Here is a 16,681-nt window from a genome sequence, read left to right as displayed (position 1 = left end):
GCTTATACCAAACGGACAGTCGAGGTAATTAATCAGAGGAGAACAGAAAGCTTTTTGGTCATATTTTGAAGATGTCAGATGGCATGTTTAAAGATGCATTAAGTCGGGCAACACACTGAATTATAATATATTTTCAGACTAAAACTGAATTTCCAATTTTTATTTTCCTCCTACTGTAACATCATAACTGATACATGATGAAATACTAAGAGATAAATGGAGATTATAAAAAGTAATTACACATCTCAGTGCTAACCGTTTACTGTTTAATCATTTTGCAGAATCTTAATATATTGCATGCATAGTAATACTGCCAAGATGGAAAAGACAGATGAAATTACTACTGTGCAATTCAAATATTTTTTTTCCACATTGGGGTCTAATGTCTTAGAAACTCCTGTTCTCTCTCTTTCTACCTTCACTGGGCAGTCTTAAATCCTGCAAGGCATCATTCCTTCCATGCGCTAGATCCATGCAGCTTACTACTAGCTTTCCTGTTCTTAAATCATCAGGAAAATCATCTGCTTTACACTAATGAGGACTTTATTGTCTGAGCAACAAAAAAAAAAAGCAGTTGCCATGCGACAAGAATGAGATCAGCAACCTGTAACATCTTCACACACATATGAACTGGAGGTGCTGGCACAGCTTGTCTCCTTCAGGCAGATGAGACTGCACTATTCTTATTTAACATACCCCTTTCCAGAGGTGTCCTCTCTTCTTCTTCTTCATTTGCCTATTCAGTGCACACTAAACACCATTCACGGCTGAGCTCCATAACTTAAGACTACTTTACAGTTCTTTTATTTTCAATCATCTAAACCACATCAACAAAATTTTTAAAAGGAGGAAAATACTTCTAATACTTCATTCATTTTAACACGTCCCCAGCTGCACATGGAAAGACAGTCAGAAAAGATTAACATTAATAAGCACTGAGAAACTGAAGTCAAATGGGAACAGAAAAGCTTAATACATACTTTATACCAATTCTAAGTTAGAAAATGTTACCACAAATGAGACAGAGTGGCTATGGCACAGCTGATACCAAATTTGTATCAGCACAAAGGAGGTGCTCACCCGTGGGATGAAAAAAGAGGAGGAGGAGGAAAAGAGAACCTTTCCAGCAATTTAAAGAATAGAGGTGCGTGCTTTTTTCTTACTAGAAGGACCTAGTGTTCTTACTGACTTAACCATGCCTAAACTGTAATCAATTCCATAAATAAAGACAAAAGGGATCCATCTTTTTTTTTCAAGCCACAACACTCCTGCCATCTCTGAACCAGGGCCATCTTTGCAACATAGTGCATTTCCCAAAATGCATGGGAGAACTGAAGGCCATGTGAAATGGGTATCTGAAATAACCCCCAAGAGAGAAACATATTTGGAGGAGAAATTCACTTCATTAAACAGGGAAGACAGTGACCAGCAGTAAAGACAATAATAAACCTATGCAGCTGTAACGTTCAAAGTAAAAATACCTTAGAGAATATGTATATAATCCAGACATACATTCTTGGATGTCCAACAAACACACAAGCAGTCCATAGTTATGAACAAGACATTTCTGTAAAAAATATTTCTCAGCTAAGCAGATACAGCCTAAATTTCTGAAGGAGAATCCATTTCACATGGATTGCACAGAGAAAATTCATGAAAATTCAAGACTGGAAGATGAGTACAGATGACTAAGACTGAAATGCTATGGAGGGCAACACAACCAGGGAAGCTATGTCACCCATTTTACTAAGGCATGTCACAAATCATATATGATGGAGATGCTATACTCTGTTAGCATGAACAGAGATGCAATACTTTAGCATTAGAGTAACAACAATTACACCAATAAAATGCCTGGCTCTGAGTACCAGCAGTCTTGAAGGCTTAAGTCTCCTCTCTACCTGCCTGGAAACAGGGTGCTCTGAGGTAAGGTTTTCACAAGCAAGCAATTTTACCACATTTCCAAATAAAGGCTCATTTAAGAAACTTTTATAATTCTAATGTTCCACATGATTGTCCATATAAAGGCCCAAGTAGTTTATATCATAATGCAACACCTTCAACAAAACAAAACACAAAACAAAAAACAAAAAAAAAGGTGGGGTGGAAGGAGAGTGAGGCTGAGGAAATTTTGTTTCTGCAATTACAGCGCACTCCTGGGATGTACACACAGATTGAGGGCTCCAATGTCCCGTGCTGAGGAGGGGCAGGTTTCCCCACTCTTCCTCCACATCTGAGTGGTAACATTACTGGAATACTGGGACAGGGAGGCACCAACTGCTCTTCACAGGTTTAAGAGACTGGTTGGCTCCCGCAAAGCAATGTAGCCCAAATTACCTGGCTCATTAGAAAACAAGAGTGTCAAATCCTAATTTAAATCCATGTCACTCCTTTAAATTATGTTAAATTATCATAAGATTAGAATTAAGAGAACTATCAATGCTCCAAGCTCAAGAGAGAAGCCAATCATCAGGATGAGTTAGCAAAGAGCTCCTTGATTTTGACACAGGTTGATCAGAGAGACAAAATAAAAAATACATACAATTCTCTTCTTTCTCCTTTCTCTGAAGCTAATGGTAAAGGCCACAGTACAGAATGAGACAGTCACACACTACTGAAGGGTCAGTCTCTGCCTTGGCAATGCCTGTGGCCCCTAAAAAAATTTCCTCCTCTCTCCTCCAATAAGGACAACTAAAAACCTGTTTGAACTGTGTGTCCTAACATGACATTGAAGGAATGACGAGCTACTGTAACTAATGACACACAGTCCACATCTGCACAAGTCTGACTACTAAGCAACAAACAATGGCTGAAACAATCTTTATGTTCATACCCTTAAAGGACAGAATGCAAGCCCCCAGGTAGAGACATTATAAATGACCACTTTTCTCCTCTTCCTCTACATGAATACCTGTAATAAATTCAGTTATCCAGAAAATTATGCTCAGAGGACTCTGTAATTCAGGGTTGCAGAGCTGCAGAAGTTTCTACAGCATAATTCCCACTTCTGAAGAACTGTTCTGCATAATATCAGCTTCCACTAAAAAAATATGATCCTAGTCTTGGCAGGATACACACGTCTAAAAAGCATGAACTGCAACTATGAGGCACCACCTGATAGCCTAAACCAGTAGCCTGGGCTTTGGAAGAAATCTGTTCCATCTCTTTCATCTCAGCTCCAGATGGTTGGGCTCAATAACTCCAGAACTGAATTTCTGGCACTCAAAAAAAAATAAAAAAAATTCCAACTTTTTTGCTGCAAATTAAACAGCCACCCTTTGTTTAGTTTACCTTTCCTGCTGCCTCTTGATCTGAAAATTTCCCCATATTAAAGGAATGCACTGGACTGAAATGCGTCATATTAAGGAATGCACTGAACAGTTTTGAATGGGGCAATGCAGAACGTGATTGAAGAACAAAATATGGAATCCAGTTCTCAAATGTGGGGAGATGGAGGTCTAGACTGACAAGGTAATTCACCTAAAGAACAGTTCTGGAAAGATTAGCTAACAGAATTCAGTTGCAAAATCCATCTTTCCAGATACACATGAGAAGATTCTGCACCACGTTGCCAAGACAACACAGTGGAAACTGAAGACTGGGGACCACGTCATGCTGCTTGGAGACCACATTAATAAACTCTTCCCCATACATGATTGTGGTAAGAAGTAGTTCATTGAAATATATTACAGTGAGTACACTTAACTATGATTCATATTTTTTACACGGAATTCAATGATACAGTTGTTTTGTTTCTATAGTTCTAATAAAAGATCTCTATAACCATTACTCCTATGTGGAATTACACAACAATAGTATGTCCTAATAAAAATATTACCAACATAGCAGCCATGTGTTTTAGAGGTAAGACATAGAGAAGGAACAAGAACAATTTTAAAAGTGATAGAGTATATTAATTAACTGTGCTACAGAACTTGGGGAATTCCTGCTAGTAAATTTTATCACACTGTCTCCGAGTATCCAAGATCTCATTACAATGTGTGCATACTACAACCTTCTCTTTCAGCAGCCATAATGTAGCAAGCACTATGTGATTTTTGTCCTAATGCCTGCTGCAGACACCCAGTCCGTACTGGATAAGGCAGCTTATTTCCATGAAAACAGAAAACATGCACAATCTTCTCATAGTTCTGCCTGCTAGTGAGCTGACACTCAGGACATAGCAGATACCTCCAATCTGAACCTCCTACACTTGTGTGCTCTGTAATTTTCATTCCCATAGTACACGACCAAAAAAGTACGGAAACACGTCTCTTGCCTTGAGATTTTATGCATGTCAAATTTTATCACTGAATTTTCAGTTTCAGTTCTGTTTCATCTGAATTTTCCTATACATCCTCAAAGACAGAGTCTCAAAATGTTTCTATTTAGAAATATCAAGAGAAAAAAATTCTTTACATCCTATATTTATGAAGAAACAGAAATCTGACTTCTTAACTTTTTTTAAAAATGTCAGAAACTATGTGGTAGAGTTTCATTTTATTTCTTCTTACTACAAAATACTGAATAGCTAACATGAAAGCAGTTGAGGACACTTAACACAAGCTTTCAGAGTCTTCGTGCTTCCACAGCTCTTCACGTCCTCGTTGCTGTTACCCTTTTTTTCTTCTAGAGTTCAAAGCCAGCTCCAAAAACAAGGTAACGCAAACTCACATTTCTTTGTGTATTGAGGCCTCTCCCAAGGACGTGACACAGCAGGTACAACCCAAACACTGTTTAGGCTATTTCAAATAGAACTGTCAAGGTGCCCTGTAATGTACTTACCTGGAATACTGAAACAGAGCTACTGTATCATTTCCTTCAAAAGCAACTACAAACAGAGACAGAACAAGGTCTAAAATGTGCTTTCCTGTTCCCTTTCAGACAAAATATCACAAAACATATGTAAATATGACAAGAAAATTTATCTCTGAGCAAGAAAAGCTCTGTTTTCTAAAACTGAATTTACAATGGCTTCCTGGATAGCTTGGGGCAAGATACTTGTCTTTCAATTTAATGTCTGCAAGACTGGAATAACTTTACTTACTTCATAGGGGTGTTAAAAGAATTAATTTACTTCGAAGATGAAAATTGCTATTTAAATGCTAAGTGTCATTTTGTATAAATAAGCAAAAACTAAACACCTGCACAACCCCAAAACAAGATTATCCTCTCTCCATGTACAGATGAGCACAGGATCTGAAAGTACTCTTCTTTCATCCATTGCCATGTCTCCAAAGCAAGCAGCGACTGCTTATCAGTCCTTACTGCCTCAAATCATACTTGCTGCTCATTGATCCTGTGACATACATTTCACAGCTTGTAAGAGGTGCTTACTATACTTGTGACACAAATATTAACACTTAAAATAAGCATTATTGATGAAGGCGTATTGAATCAAATCAAAGTTTTAATCAATCAGGCTTTCCAGGTGTAGCTGCTTTGAAGTCCCCTAATGAAAGCTTTCTTCTGTTTCAAAGTACTGTTTCAACTCACAGTGATTTCATATACTCCATAAATCTTCCAAAGACAGAATGAAAGAAAACTTGACCTACATTTCTTTGTCCATAGTCATTTATTTCTAGTTTCAATATATGGCAAAGGCGCCAAGACTTTTGAAGACACCTTACTAAACCTGAAGAAGCAAGTGTTTTAAACTCCCTTTTTATAATACATTTGTTTGTCAGCCTTTTGTTTCCCTTCACTCATACTCATTTCCATCTCCAAATAATGACTCAGTTGCTTCTCATCTCTACAAAGCTGATCTCTTCCCTCCTTTTCTCAGTCATAAACAAGGGAATAGAAATTACTCCATCATACAAGAAACACTAATTACCCAGATAGTGGATTGCCTTCCTCCTCCTCCATCTTCTGCTTTAGCCTCAGTTGGAAGAGTCAATGACTAAGACATAACTGCCTAAGTACAGCATTCAGGTAAAATTAAGATGCCAACATTTCTCACGGTTTTGCAATGCTCTTGTTTTGGAAGAATGCAGACAAATATCAAATTGGGGAATAACTAACAATTTGCCAGATTATCAAAGGTCAAAAGCATTTTCATATCTAGAAGTAAGGCAGAAGCTTTCAAACTCAGTCATAACAAAACAGCAATTTATAACTTCAGGCGCAATTTAATTACAAAAAAGGTAATTCATAAAATTTAATAGTTTTGTTATTTTGAATTTTGTTATTGAAAAAAAAAAATTTAAAAACTTATTAGCTCTACATAAAGTAGCTAATTGTCTCAACCTCTTCCTGCTACAAGTGACTAGGTTTTTTTATTCTGTGCTTTTAGTTGTGATTTTTTATTTTAGAGATAGTTCGGAAACTTGTTATTTCTGAATTTTTGGGTCCTCTATTCTGTCATCAGTCACTAACACTGAATATTTCTAATATGAAGTGAAACAGCCAGTTATCTACTTTGTAAGATATTTCACATTCTGCACCTTACAGCTTTAACCCAGTGTACAGAAATCCAGTACTACTGGACTGAAAAGGCTTATCCAGCACAGATATCCAGTTTCAACAATATTTCACCAAGTGACAGACACAGTTGAATGTGGCATAACTGCTTGTTTTTTCACAGTTAACGGGATACATTTTGTATTGCGCTAAAAAAGAGGTGACTGAACAGCAGAAGGGAAGGCTGCTTTCATCTGCTGCCCTGGCTACTCTGCTCCGGGACAAGTGAAGCCTTTCAGAGGGAGAAGGATCCACTTCTTCCCCCTGAGCATTTGAGCATGTTAATCTCAAGGGAAGTTCAGGAACACAGGACAGTGTGGGGAGAAGCATTTCTATTTCATCTCACTTACCAGACCTGACCATTCTCTATTTTAAAAGTTGTACAAATCTAGTTTATTGGCTTGTATTCTATTAAGCACTTCTTCCTATGCCTGGGAGGCAAGGAGGGGGTGTTGCACTTTATGTGATAGGGGCTCTGCCTTGTCAAAGGTCAGGTAAGGAGCCAGTCAAGAACTTATAGGTGAAGACCAGCAGGCAGATCAATATTCATGCTGCTATAGTGAGTATCTGCTGGAGACCTCCTGATCAGGATGAGGCCTTCTTCAAACAAATGGAAGAAGTCTCACATTCACAGGCCCTCGTCCTGATGGGGCACTTTAATCACTCTGCTATCTTCTGGAAGGACAACACAGCAGGGCACAAGCAATCCAGATTTATGCAGTGCATTGATGACAACTTCCTGACAAAGGTGATCAAGGAGCCAATAAGGAAAGATGCTCTGCTGGACCTCATACTTACAAGCAAGGAAGAAATGGTCAGGAGCAGCCTTGGCTGCAGTGACCATGAGACAGTGGAGTTCAGGATTCTAAAAAGAGGGAGCAAGGCAAAAGCAAGACCACAGGCCTGGATTTCAGGACAGGAGATGCTAATCTCTTTAGAGATCTGCTTAGAAGAATCCCATGGGATACAGAGAGAAGAGAGTTCCAGGAGAGCTGGTTAATATTCAAGGATCACTTCCTCCAAGCTCAAAAGAAGTCCATCCTGACAAATAGGAAATCACAGGCAGGAGGCCTGAATGGATGAGCAAGGAGCTCCTGACTGAACTCAGAGATAGAAAGGAAGTGTACAAGAGGTGGAAGTAGGGACTGATGACCCAGAAGGAGTATAAAGATGCCATCCAGTTGTGCAGGGATGGCGTTAGGAAAGCCAAGGCTCACCTGAAGTGGAATCTGGCACAGGACATGTAGGGCAACAAGAAAGGATTCTACAAGTACATAAACAGCAAAAGGAAGAGTAGGGAAAACATGAGCCCGCTGCTGAACAGGACAGGGGATCTTGGTGGCAAAGGTGACATAAAAGGATGAGGTATTGAATGCCTTCTTCACTTCAGTCTTTATTGGAAAGAATGACTTTCAGGATTCCCAAACCCCTGAGACCAGAGTCTGAAGCAAGGAAGGCTTACACTTGGTGGAAGAGGACCAGGTTAGGGAGCACTTAAACAGACTGGACACACGTAAGTCCGTGGGGCCTCACAAGTTGCACACAGGAGTGCTGAGGGAGCTGGCTGATATCATTGCAATGCCACTCTCGATTACCTTACAAGGGTCATGGCAACTGGGAGAGGTTCTTGAAGACTGGAATAGAGCAAATGTCAGTCCTCTCTTCAAAAAGGCAAGAAGGAAGATCCAGGGAACTACAGGCTGGTCAGTCTCATCTCAGTCCCTGGGAAGGTGATGAAGCAACTAATGCTGGAAAGCATTTCCAAACACACAAAGGACAAAGTGGTGATCAGGAGTAGCCAACATGGATTTACAAAGGGGAAATCATGCTTAATCACCCTGATTGCCTTCTACAATCAGGTGACTAGCATTGTGGATGAGGGGGAGCAGAGGATGTTGTTTACCTCCACCTTAGCAAAGCTTTTGACACTGCCTCCTATAACATTCTCATAGATAAGCTGACAAAGTATGGGTTAGTGCGCTGGTTTTGGCTGGGATAGAGTTAATTTTCTTCACAGTAGCTAGTATGGGGCTACATTTTGGATTTGTGCTGAAAACAGTGTTGATAATACAGAGATGGTTTTGTTATTGCTGAGCAGTGCTTACATAGAGTCAAGGCCCTTTCTGCTTCTCACACCACTCCACCAGTGAGTAGGCTGGGGGTACACAACAAGTTGGGAGGGGACACAGCTGGGACAGCTGACCCCAACTGACCAAAGGGATATTGCAGAACATATGATGTCATGTGGTTGTGGAATCCCCATCCACAGAGATATTCAAAACTGGACAGGATCCTGGGCAACTCTCTCTAGGTGACCCTGCTTGAACAGGGGGGTTGAACTAGATGACCTCAAGAGGTCCTCATCAACCCCAATGATTCTGTGATTCTTCCTTCCTTCTTTCTCCTTATCCCTTGAAATTCAGTTCTCTGATAGGAACTCTTAGTAAATTTTTTCTTTCATACTGAATGCCTTGCTTACAATTCAACAGCACACATTTCTAGAGAAATCACTTGGAAATAAAAATGGGTCTTCATTCTAATAAAACTATTAAATGATCTCAAACACTGTATTTGAAATGGCCTTAGCTCATTAAGTCATGCTACAATTCAATTTAAGAGCACACCGTGAATATAAAAAAATCAAGAAACATACTATACTCTGAGCTGGGCTCATGGTCGTCTTTGAAAAATCTCTCACAGTCTTACCTCTACACACTATGAGTACAATTACATCCACATGCTTGTTTAAGATCTCTCATTGACACCTGAGATACATCTGAATGAATAGAGTAACATTAAACCTTTGCACTAAATATAGGTCAAAGCTATAGGCAATTGTGTATATATATATATGCACAGACATAAACAGATAAAAACACACGCAAAATTACGTACAGTAGTACTGCTTACTGCCAGTTCAGTAGGTAGTCAAAGACATTATTTGATCTTTTAATCTTTTTCAGTTAATTGGTCATTCTGCATCACTGAGGCTTGTTCTTGCCTACAGACATTAGGCTCAGAGAAGTGAGCAAAATATAGGTCATGTCCCTCATATTTATCAATTAATTAGCAGATTAAATCGATTAAATAAAAAATGACACTTCCAGTACTTTCTCAGTATTTATCTAAGATTGTGGGAGTTTTTTTAATAAAAATGATGCATTTTAAACCTCTTCAACTGATTTCATTACATATATTATAGATGAACTAAAGAGTTTTCCACTTTTTATTCTAATCCTGTATATCTGCTACCTGACCCACCATGGGGGAATCAGAACATTTTTCTCCATATAGATAGAGACCAGAGAAAACTAGCATCTCAAAACAATGACACACAGAAAATAGAAGAGGTATTCCTGGAAGGGAGCGGAGGAGGGAGGGGAGGAGGGAGCTTTTGTAATACACTTCATTAGCTTAAATAGCAATAATGTGTGTAAGAAGCAAAATCCAAATCTGATCTTTTAACAGTGAAATTTAAAAATATATTAATCCATAGTTGTAAGGAGATACATTTGATCAAGTCTTAATCCAGAATTCATCTGGGATTTTTGCAAAGTTACACACAGACTGGTACTCTGATTCCTTCATTGCATTTAAGTATCTAATCCTCCTCCAGTGAAATAAATGGGAGATATTCCAAAATAATCAATAGAAGTTGGATGAGATCCATACAGAACTACATTAAAGACCAAGGAGTCTACTCTGTGCTGCAGATTGTTTGTTTTTAATTACACAAAATATATGTGCAAAAAACTTAACTTAAACCTGAAAGCTTCCCTAAATACCAAATTTTCTGTCATGAAATAGTCACACATGCACAGAATATAAAAATACACCTGGAAAAAATACTGATGCAAACTTTTTTTTTTCCCAACATAGGCATCAGAAAATACGTTTTTTTTTTTCTATATAGCTTTTAAAAATGCTGTGTTTTAAAAATATCCTGAAGTCACTTTTCAGACCGCTTCCAAAAAACTTTCTTCCTGCTTGAATTTTTATTTTCACACTTGGTCCTGCCTATTTAAATGCTCATGGAAAGAGAAAACAGTTCTACCTGCAGACTCAGGAAACAAGTCTGAAAATATCTCCTCACCGTATTTTACATAAAACACTCACCAGTTTGCCACCAGTGGTCCAAGACAGGTACCTTGAAGACCTTTTTTGACCATTCTAGCGTGTCCACATCACAGCGCTCACCAGCTACAAATAACGTTCTGAACCTTTAAATAAAAAATAAAAAGTATGTATTTTGATCTGGATGGGGAAAGGAAAACAAGAAAACAAATTCAATAAACATCTATCATTGGTTTCCTGGATGAGATAAAGAGAAAAGGGGAGGGAGAACTCTTACTCCTTTTATGCTCCGTCCTACTGAGTAAAAATTAGAATCTTAACAATATTAATTTATGCTACTTAAAATATCATGTAAAAGACGCTTTATCTTCAGAACGCAAAGACCCTGTTAGACCAGTGGCAAGCAACTGTCAGTGAAAGTAAAAAATAATTAAATACTCTGTACACAGGAACTAGGTAGATATCTGTTAGGCAAAACATAAGAATGAAACACCAAAAAGGGTCAGGAAGAGATACCAGAAAAATTAGTAAATAAAGAGAACTAAAAGGAAACACCTGTAGCATAACTCTTAGCTTTAAGTTGTTAATTATGTTCCATTTAAACAGATTTTAGTCTTTTTCAAGCTGTGGAGTTATCTTTTTACACACCTTTGGAAATGAGTTTTGGGGGAAACAATGAGACCTAAAGCCATTCTCCTGTGGAGAGGTTGGCTATATATACACTAAAAAAAAAAAAAAGTAATCTTACTAGATAATGCCAATGACAGAACAACATTCAGCCCCTGACCACAATACCAGATTCAGCTCATTTCACTGGACATGCTGTAGCCAACTTTGGCAGAGAAGAGACGCAACACCTGGCAGTTCTGACAGATGTGATTTGCACATTTGTACCATTAAATTAGGTAGCGCTATACAACTGGGTATTAAACCCATACAGTCTTTAACTTCATAATCTTTTATCAGATGTTTAGTCACACTTTATTGTCCTTCATTAAGCATTACAAATTCACTTCATGCCCTGTTTAAAATTGTACGATCTTCTATGTCAATGGTCGCTTTCTTAAATAACACTATCAGTACTCAGAAGCTAGGCATTACTGTACATTACTGCGTGCTTCTAAGGTTTTGATCTTTCTAACACTTGCCCAGTAGCTTTATTCATGTTATAGCAGATTTTTTGCACTTCTTATTTCCTAACAAGCAATTTAAAGCCCTATTAAATTGCATATAAACTCACAGATACTCATGACACTGGACAGACAATGTCACCTAATAAGAAGGTACTAAAGAGAAGAATCATTTACAGTCTTGCCTCACACCTCCAACAAACAAATAAGCAATCCTCTTCAAGTAGAAACACAGAACTTTGAATGCAGATTCATTATGTACAGATGAAAATGAATGGCCAGCTATACTGAGATGAACCGCTGATTTATATTCAATACTTTACCATTAGTCTGTGTCATGACAGCACGGTTTCTGTGGAGAACAATGCATGGTATTTATCTTACTTGGCTCTTATTGTCAAAAAAAAAAAAAAAAGTCTATGCTGAACTAGTTCTCTAGGCTTCTTCTATAGTCCGCAAAGAACAAGAGGCAACTTTAGAGAGTAGTTTACCTTGAAGAGACTCAAAAGGGTAAGGTTTATTTTTTACCTAACAAAACCAAAATGAAAACCAATATTAAAAAAAAAAAAAATCCAAGGCTCTGGAGCAACACTAACTAACACATGACTAAGCTACAGTATGGAGACTTTGTTAAGTTACTGTTTAAAAAGATAGCTATAGATACAGCTATTAGATTACAGCATTGCAACTTGGAAGGGATGTTCCCACATCTCAGAAAATCAGGAATGTCTGACATTTTGGACATTCTTATTCTGCTGTGCACTTAAACATGTTCCTATTTAAGCAAGATTTTGAAACAGAAATCATCTATTTGGGAAATAAAATCTAAACCAGGGAGAAAGTTAGGACATGATATTTCTGTTTTACAGATAAATTACAATGGAAAACTGCATCTCCTTCCCCATGAGGCTGGTGTGGCAATCTGAAACACTTCAGTTACATTAATGCCTGTTTGTAACCACCGGGTGCCATCCTGCTATGAGGAATAACATGAATTCTGAATGCAGAGCAGGGTGGGCTCATGCCTTCCCTCTCCCAAATCCTCCCTCTTCGGTGTATGACCAACAAAGACAGCACTTTCATTTTACCCAGAGATGCAATTTAAAACCTCAAAGGGTTGAGGGAAGAGAGGAAAAATAAGAAGGAAACATAGATTCAGATTCCACATCAGAACTCTGTTTACCAGAAAATAACCTCTTTCTTTCTCCGAGTGAAAGCACACAGGTATACTCGCACTACAAGTGACTGAACATTTCATGAACAGCCTGTCATACTAACAGAAACTACAGAGACACTCTACCAAGTACCGCATCAATCCTCAAGGCTTATGATATGACAAAATGCCTCACGAAGATATGAAGGGAGCTTCATGTGGCCCAACAACACGCCCTGGGATTAAAAATAATTCTCCAAAATGTCCTCCTGTTAGGATTGCATCACACTCTACCACAGCCAGATCAACGTCAGTGGCATTTTGTTATCTCTAGGAACCTAGAGATTGACATCTCATAGCAAAGCCTTCTTATCTAGAGACCACAGACTTCCCATAGCAAGACTGCCTAAGCCAAAAAGCATACTTTGAATATTCACCCCCCATTCCCCTCCAGAGGACAGGCGCATCCTGCTAGCACAAAAGGCAGCCTCTCACAGTGTAAGGACTAGTGCTGTGCACATGCAAGGCAGGAGAATATAGAGAGTAAAGCTATGTCTAGAAACAACGTAAGTAAAACATGGGATGAAACATCATTAAGTGCTATAAGCCATGTGCTCTAAAATTGAAAAGTGTTTTTTTCACAGTGATATTTGCCCTAGACATCAAAAATGTGATGAGTTTGTTGTCTTTTAGATCCATTTACAGATCCATACTTAGACTACAGGAAAAGAAACTTCCACAAGCAAAAGTTGTTGGGAACTCTAATCACCAAGGTAGGGACCCTGCACCAGTTAAATATAACAAACTGAGAACGGTCTTATCTGTGAATTAAGCAGAAGTAACAATCATAGAGGTAGCCATAATAACAACTTTGATATATTAAAATCAACTTACAGCACATCTAGTTACGAACTTATGAACATCAGATCTTGAAAAATGTTACCATGTTGAACTTGAACATGCAAATAAAAGAATTCAACTTCCTTAAGTTCAGAACAGCATTGCAACCAACCCTCCTTTCTAACATCCCAAGATGGGTTGGAGTGAGCTCTTCCTTGGAACAGAAGGGCAGGGGGTGAAATATATAAGCAGCTTTCACATCAAATAAGCACAGCTTTCTGTACTCGTAAGTATACAATATCATTTTGGTAAACCGCTTTCTGAGCACATCTCCCACATTAGAAAATAATGATTATAATGAGTGTGACCCCAATCAATATCTTGTACCTGAATGCTTTTTATTGTAAAGCACAAGCCAGTGCTGATAATTATAGTTAATAGCTAACTGGAAGTTATAACATAGATAAAAGTTTATGATAGAAGAGAACAAAATATTGTGTAAGTAAAAACCACAAATATGTATTTTATGAAAAGTTTTTTAAGACTCATGTTTACATGCAGGGCACTCCTGTTAAGTACTGCTCAATTTACATTATATGGAGTGTTCTGTAATTAGGCGTGTTAAACATAACGTTTCAGCTACGATGTAAAAATTCAATTTATGAATTCATTAACTTTATAAACTGCTGAAAAATTCTGTTAAGTGCCCTTGTTTTAAAAACAGGGCTACTAAAACACCAAGAACTTAAAAGACTTTACGAAAACGTTAAGACATCATGTTATCCCCCGAGCCAAAACCAGAATTCCTCTCCTCAGAATTACCAGCTTTAATAATCAAATTTAATAATCTGCAGGCTGAAGAGCAACCTTATGTTGCAAGAAGGAGAGGGATAGCTCTTTGGCAAATTTACAGCACAAAACCATCAAAAAGCATACGAGAGCAAAGTGCCACAAGCCTAACAAAGCATAAGAACTATGGAATTATTTTCTCCTATCAAACAGTATAGCAAGAGAGATGGCAATGGTTACAAAACGTCCCACTGAACAATTTTTTAACAGTTCAGTTAAATCTTCAAAGCATGTCAATGCACCTGTTACTGCAATCATCTATCACTGCAATGCAGTTAATGGGGAAGAAAAGTCTTAAAATCTCTCTGTTAAATAAATATGTCCTAAGCTGTTGTTCTGAAAACCTACATTCCTAACATAAAAATCAGTGCAATCAAGCTTTTAGGCCCTATCCAAGAGTCCAGCAGAGTGGACTTGAAGTATCACCTGATATAGGGGACAGATCAAGGTCCCTAATGGCCCTGACACAATCTAAATTGTTCAATACAGCATGTACATTTTGGTGTCACTCCAAGCACAAAAGAAACCACATCTCCAAACCATTTCCCAAAAGCAGGAGTGTTCACATGCGCAATAATCTGAGCTGCACTTTTCCAAATTAAAAGATCACAGAAGTGGTTTTAATTCTGGAATGCATACATCAGTTTTTTTCTGGCAAAGAAAAACTCTATCTGCATCATGTTAAATAAGGTTTTTTTTTTCTCCTGAAGAGACAGAGAGGAAGGTTCATTTGCACTTCTTAACATAAGCTGGAAATAAAGAACTCTTACTAATTCTTTGTGCACCTGGAGACTGCAGACACTTAAACGTGTAAAATAAATAAATAAATAATATTTTCAGGTCTTCTGATTTTTCTCCATTGATGTGTGTGTCCGTTTTCATCCCTGAATAGATTTTACCTTGGTCGTGAGAATCCGAGCACTGGAGGTTTGGGTGACAGAGTCAGCAGAGACACAGAACACAGCTGCAGCTCAGCTCCTTCTCACAGTGTGGGTCAAGGGGAGCTCCACGAAGGCTCTCAACGGACACAGCTCTAACAGGAACGGCCATACATGATCTACAGCACCACCGAGTAGGGCGCAGCAAGCAGAACTGCATAATGTACGTCAATTGTCCTAAGTTCTGGGTCTTAATCACATATCCTCTAGCAGCACGTGTGAGACTTCGATTGCATGAGAAAGTGTTTCGTTCTAACAGTTTTGAATTTGCTACTTTAATTTCACATCCTCTTGTTCCTGTGTTATGAGACTGAAAATCGGAGTTCCTAATCTACTTTATATTCATTATTTCCGCACAGTTTTTATGCAGTTTCATAATTCTTTCTAAAGCAAGTGTATTAATATCTGGTATCAGATGAACAAGCTAGAATCTCTAGATTCTCTTCATATAAAATGGCAGAACATTTGCAATTGACCTAGAGTCAAGAAAGCCAAGTAGGCTATGGGACACAAACAGCAAATTATTACTCGTATGTTAATCTAATCTGCTGAGTCGTTGCCCCATTTCATGCAAAACTGTCAGTTGTCAATCATTTGGAAATCAGACCTAACCAGTTCATAACAATTAAGTCAACTAAAGGATGAACTGTGATTCCAAATATGGGAAGAGTTAATGGCTCAGTGTTATGCAGTTACCTCATGAAGATGAGAACAGACTCCAAAAGCTGAACAGAATATGCTCAGGTACATGAGGGTCATAGAATTTGATGTCACTTGTTTTTCAAACACAACAGGCATCAATATGATCAGACAGCCCACTTAGCAGCACTGTGTGTTACCAAAAGCCAAGTCTTCAGATCCTCTAGCAATATGTGTTTGAACGGGGCTTTTATCCTACAGTATTACAAAGTAAACATCTCTTTTACTGTTAAGTGCGGGCCATGTTTAAGACATAGGTGACGTTTTGTGCCAAAGGCAAACAAATTTCAAGATTTTACTCCAACAGCCAACAAGGAACTTGAGGCATGCACACTAGAACCTTCAGAAACCTCACACATAATTTTGTGCAGAGGCCAGTGATGCCACCAATATCAGTTCTGAACAGAAATTTATTTAACTTATGTCCTTTCAAAAGAATGCAAGCCTGCTTATAATACAATTTACTCCTGTAAATCAAGTACTCCCTTGTATACTGGAAGCTGGCATTGCCTACCAGCTCTGTACCTTATCAGTAA

At 38.3% G+C, this 16,681-nt stretch overlaps 1 protein-coding gene across 2 annotated transcripts in view; it reads right to left on the bottom strand.

Annotated features, from left to right (window-relative positions):
* Nucleotides 1-16,681, bottom strand: part of ACSS3 (acyl-CoA synthetase short chain family member 3) — a 92,465-nt gene that overhangs the window by 32,814 nt on the left and 42,970 nt on the right. For both annotated transcript variants that reach the window (XM_087765582.1, XM_087765583.1), the window contains exon 9: nucleotides 10,579-10,682. In XM_087765582.1, coding sequence (XP_087621708.1) covers nucleotides 10,579-10,682 — 104 coding nt within the window. The remainder of the gene's footprint in view (nucleotides 1-10,578; nucleotides 10,683-16,681) is intronic.

The sequence above is a fragment of the Nipponia nippon genome, unplaced genomic scaffold (assembly GCF_047370975.1).
Source record: "Nipponia nippon isolate SJK-2023a ecotype South Korea unplaced genomic scaffold, ASM4737097v1 scaffold_3, whole genome shotgun sequence".
Classification (NCBI taxonomy): domain Eukaryota; kingdom Metazoa; phylum Chordata; class Aves; order Pelecaniformes; family Threskiornithidae; genus Nipponia; species Nipponia nippon.
This window is presented reverse-complemented; position numbering and strand designations above follow the sequence as displayed.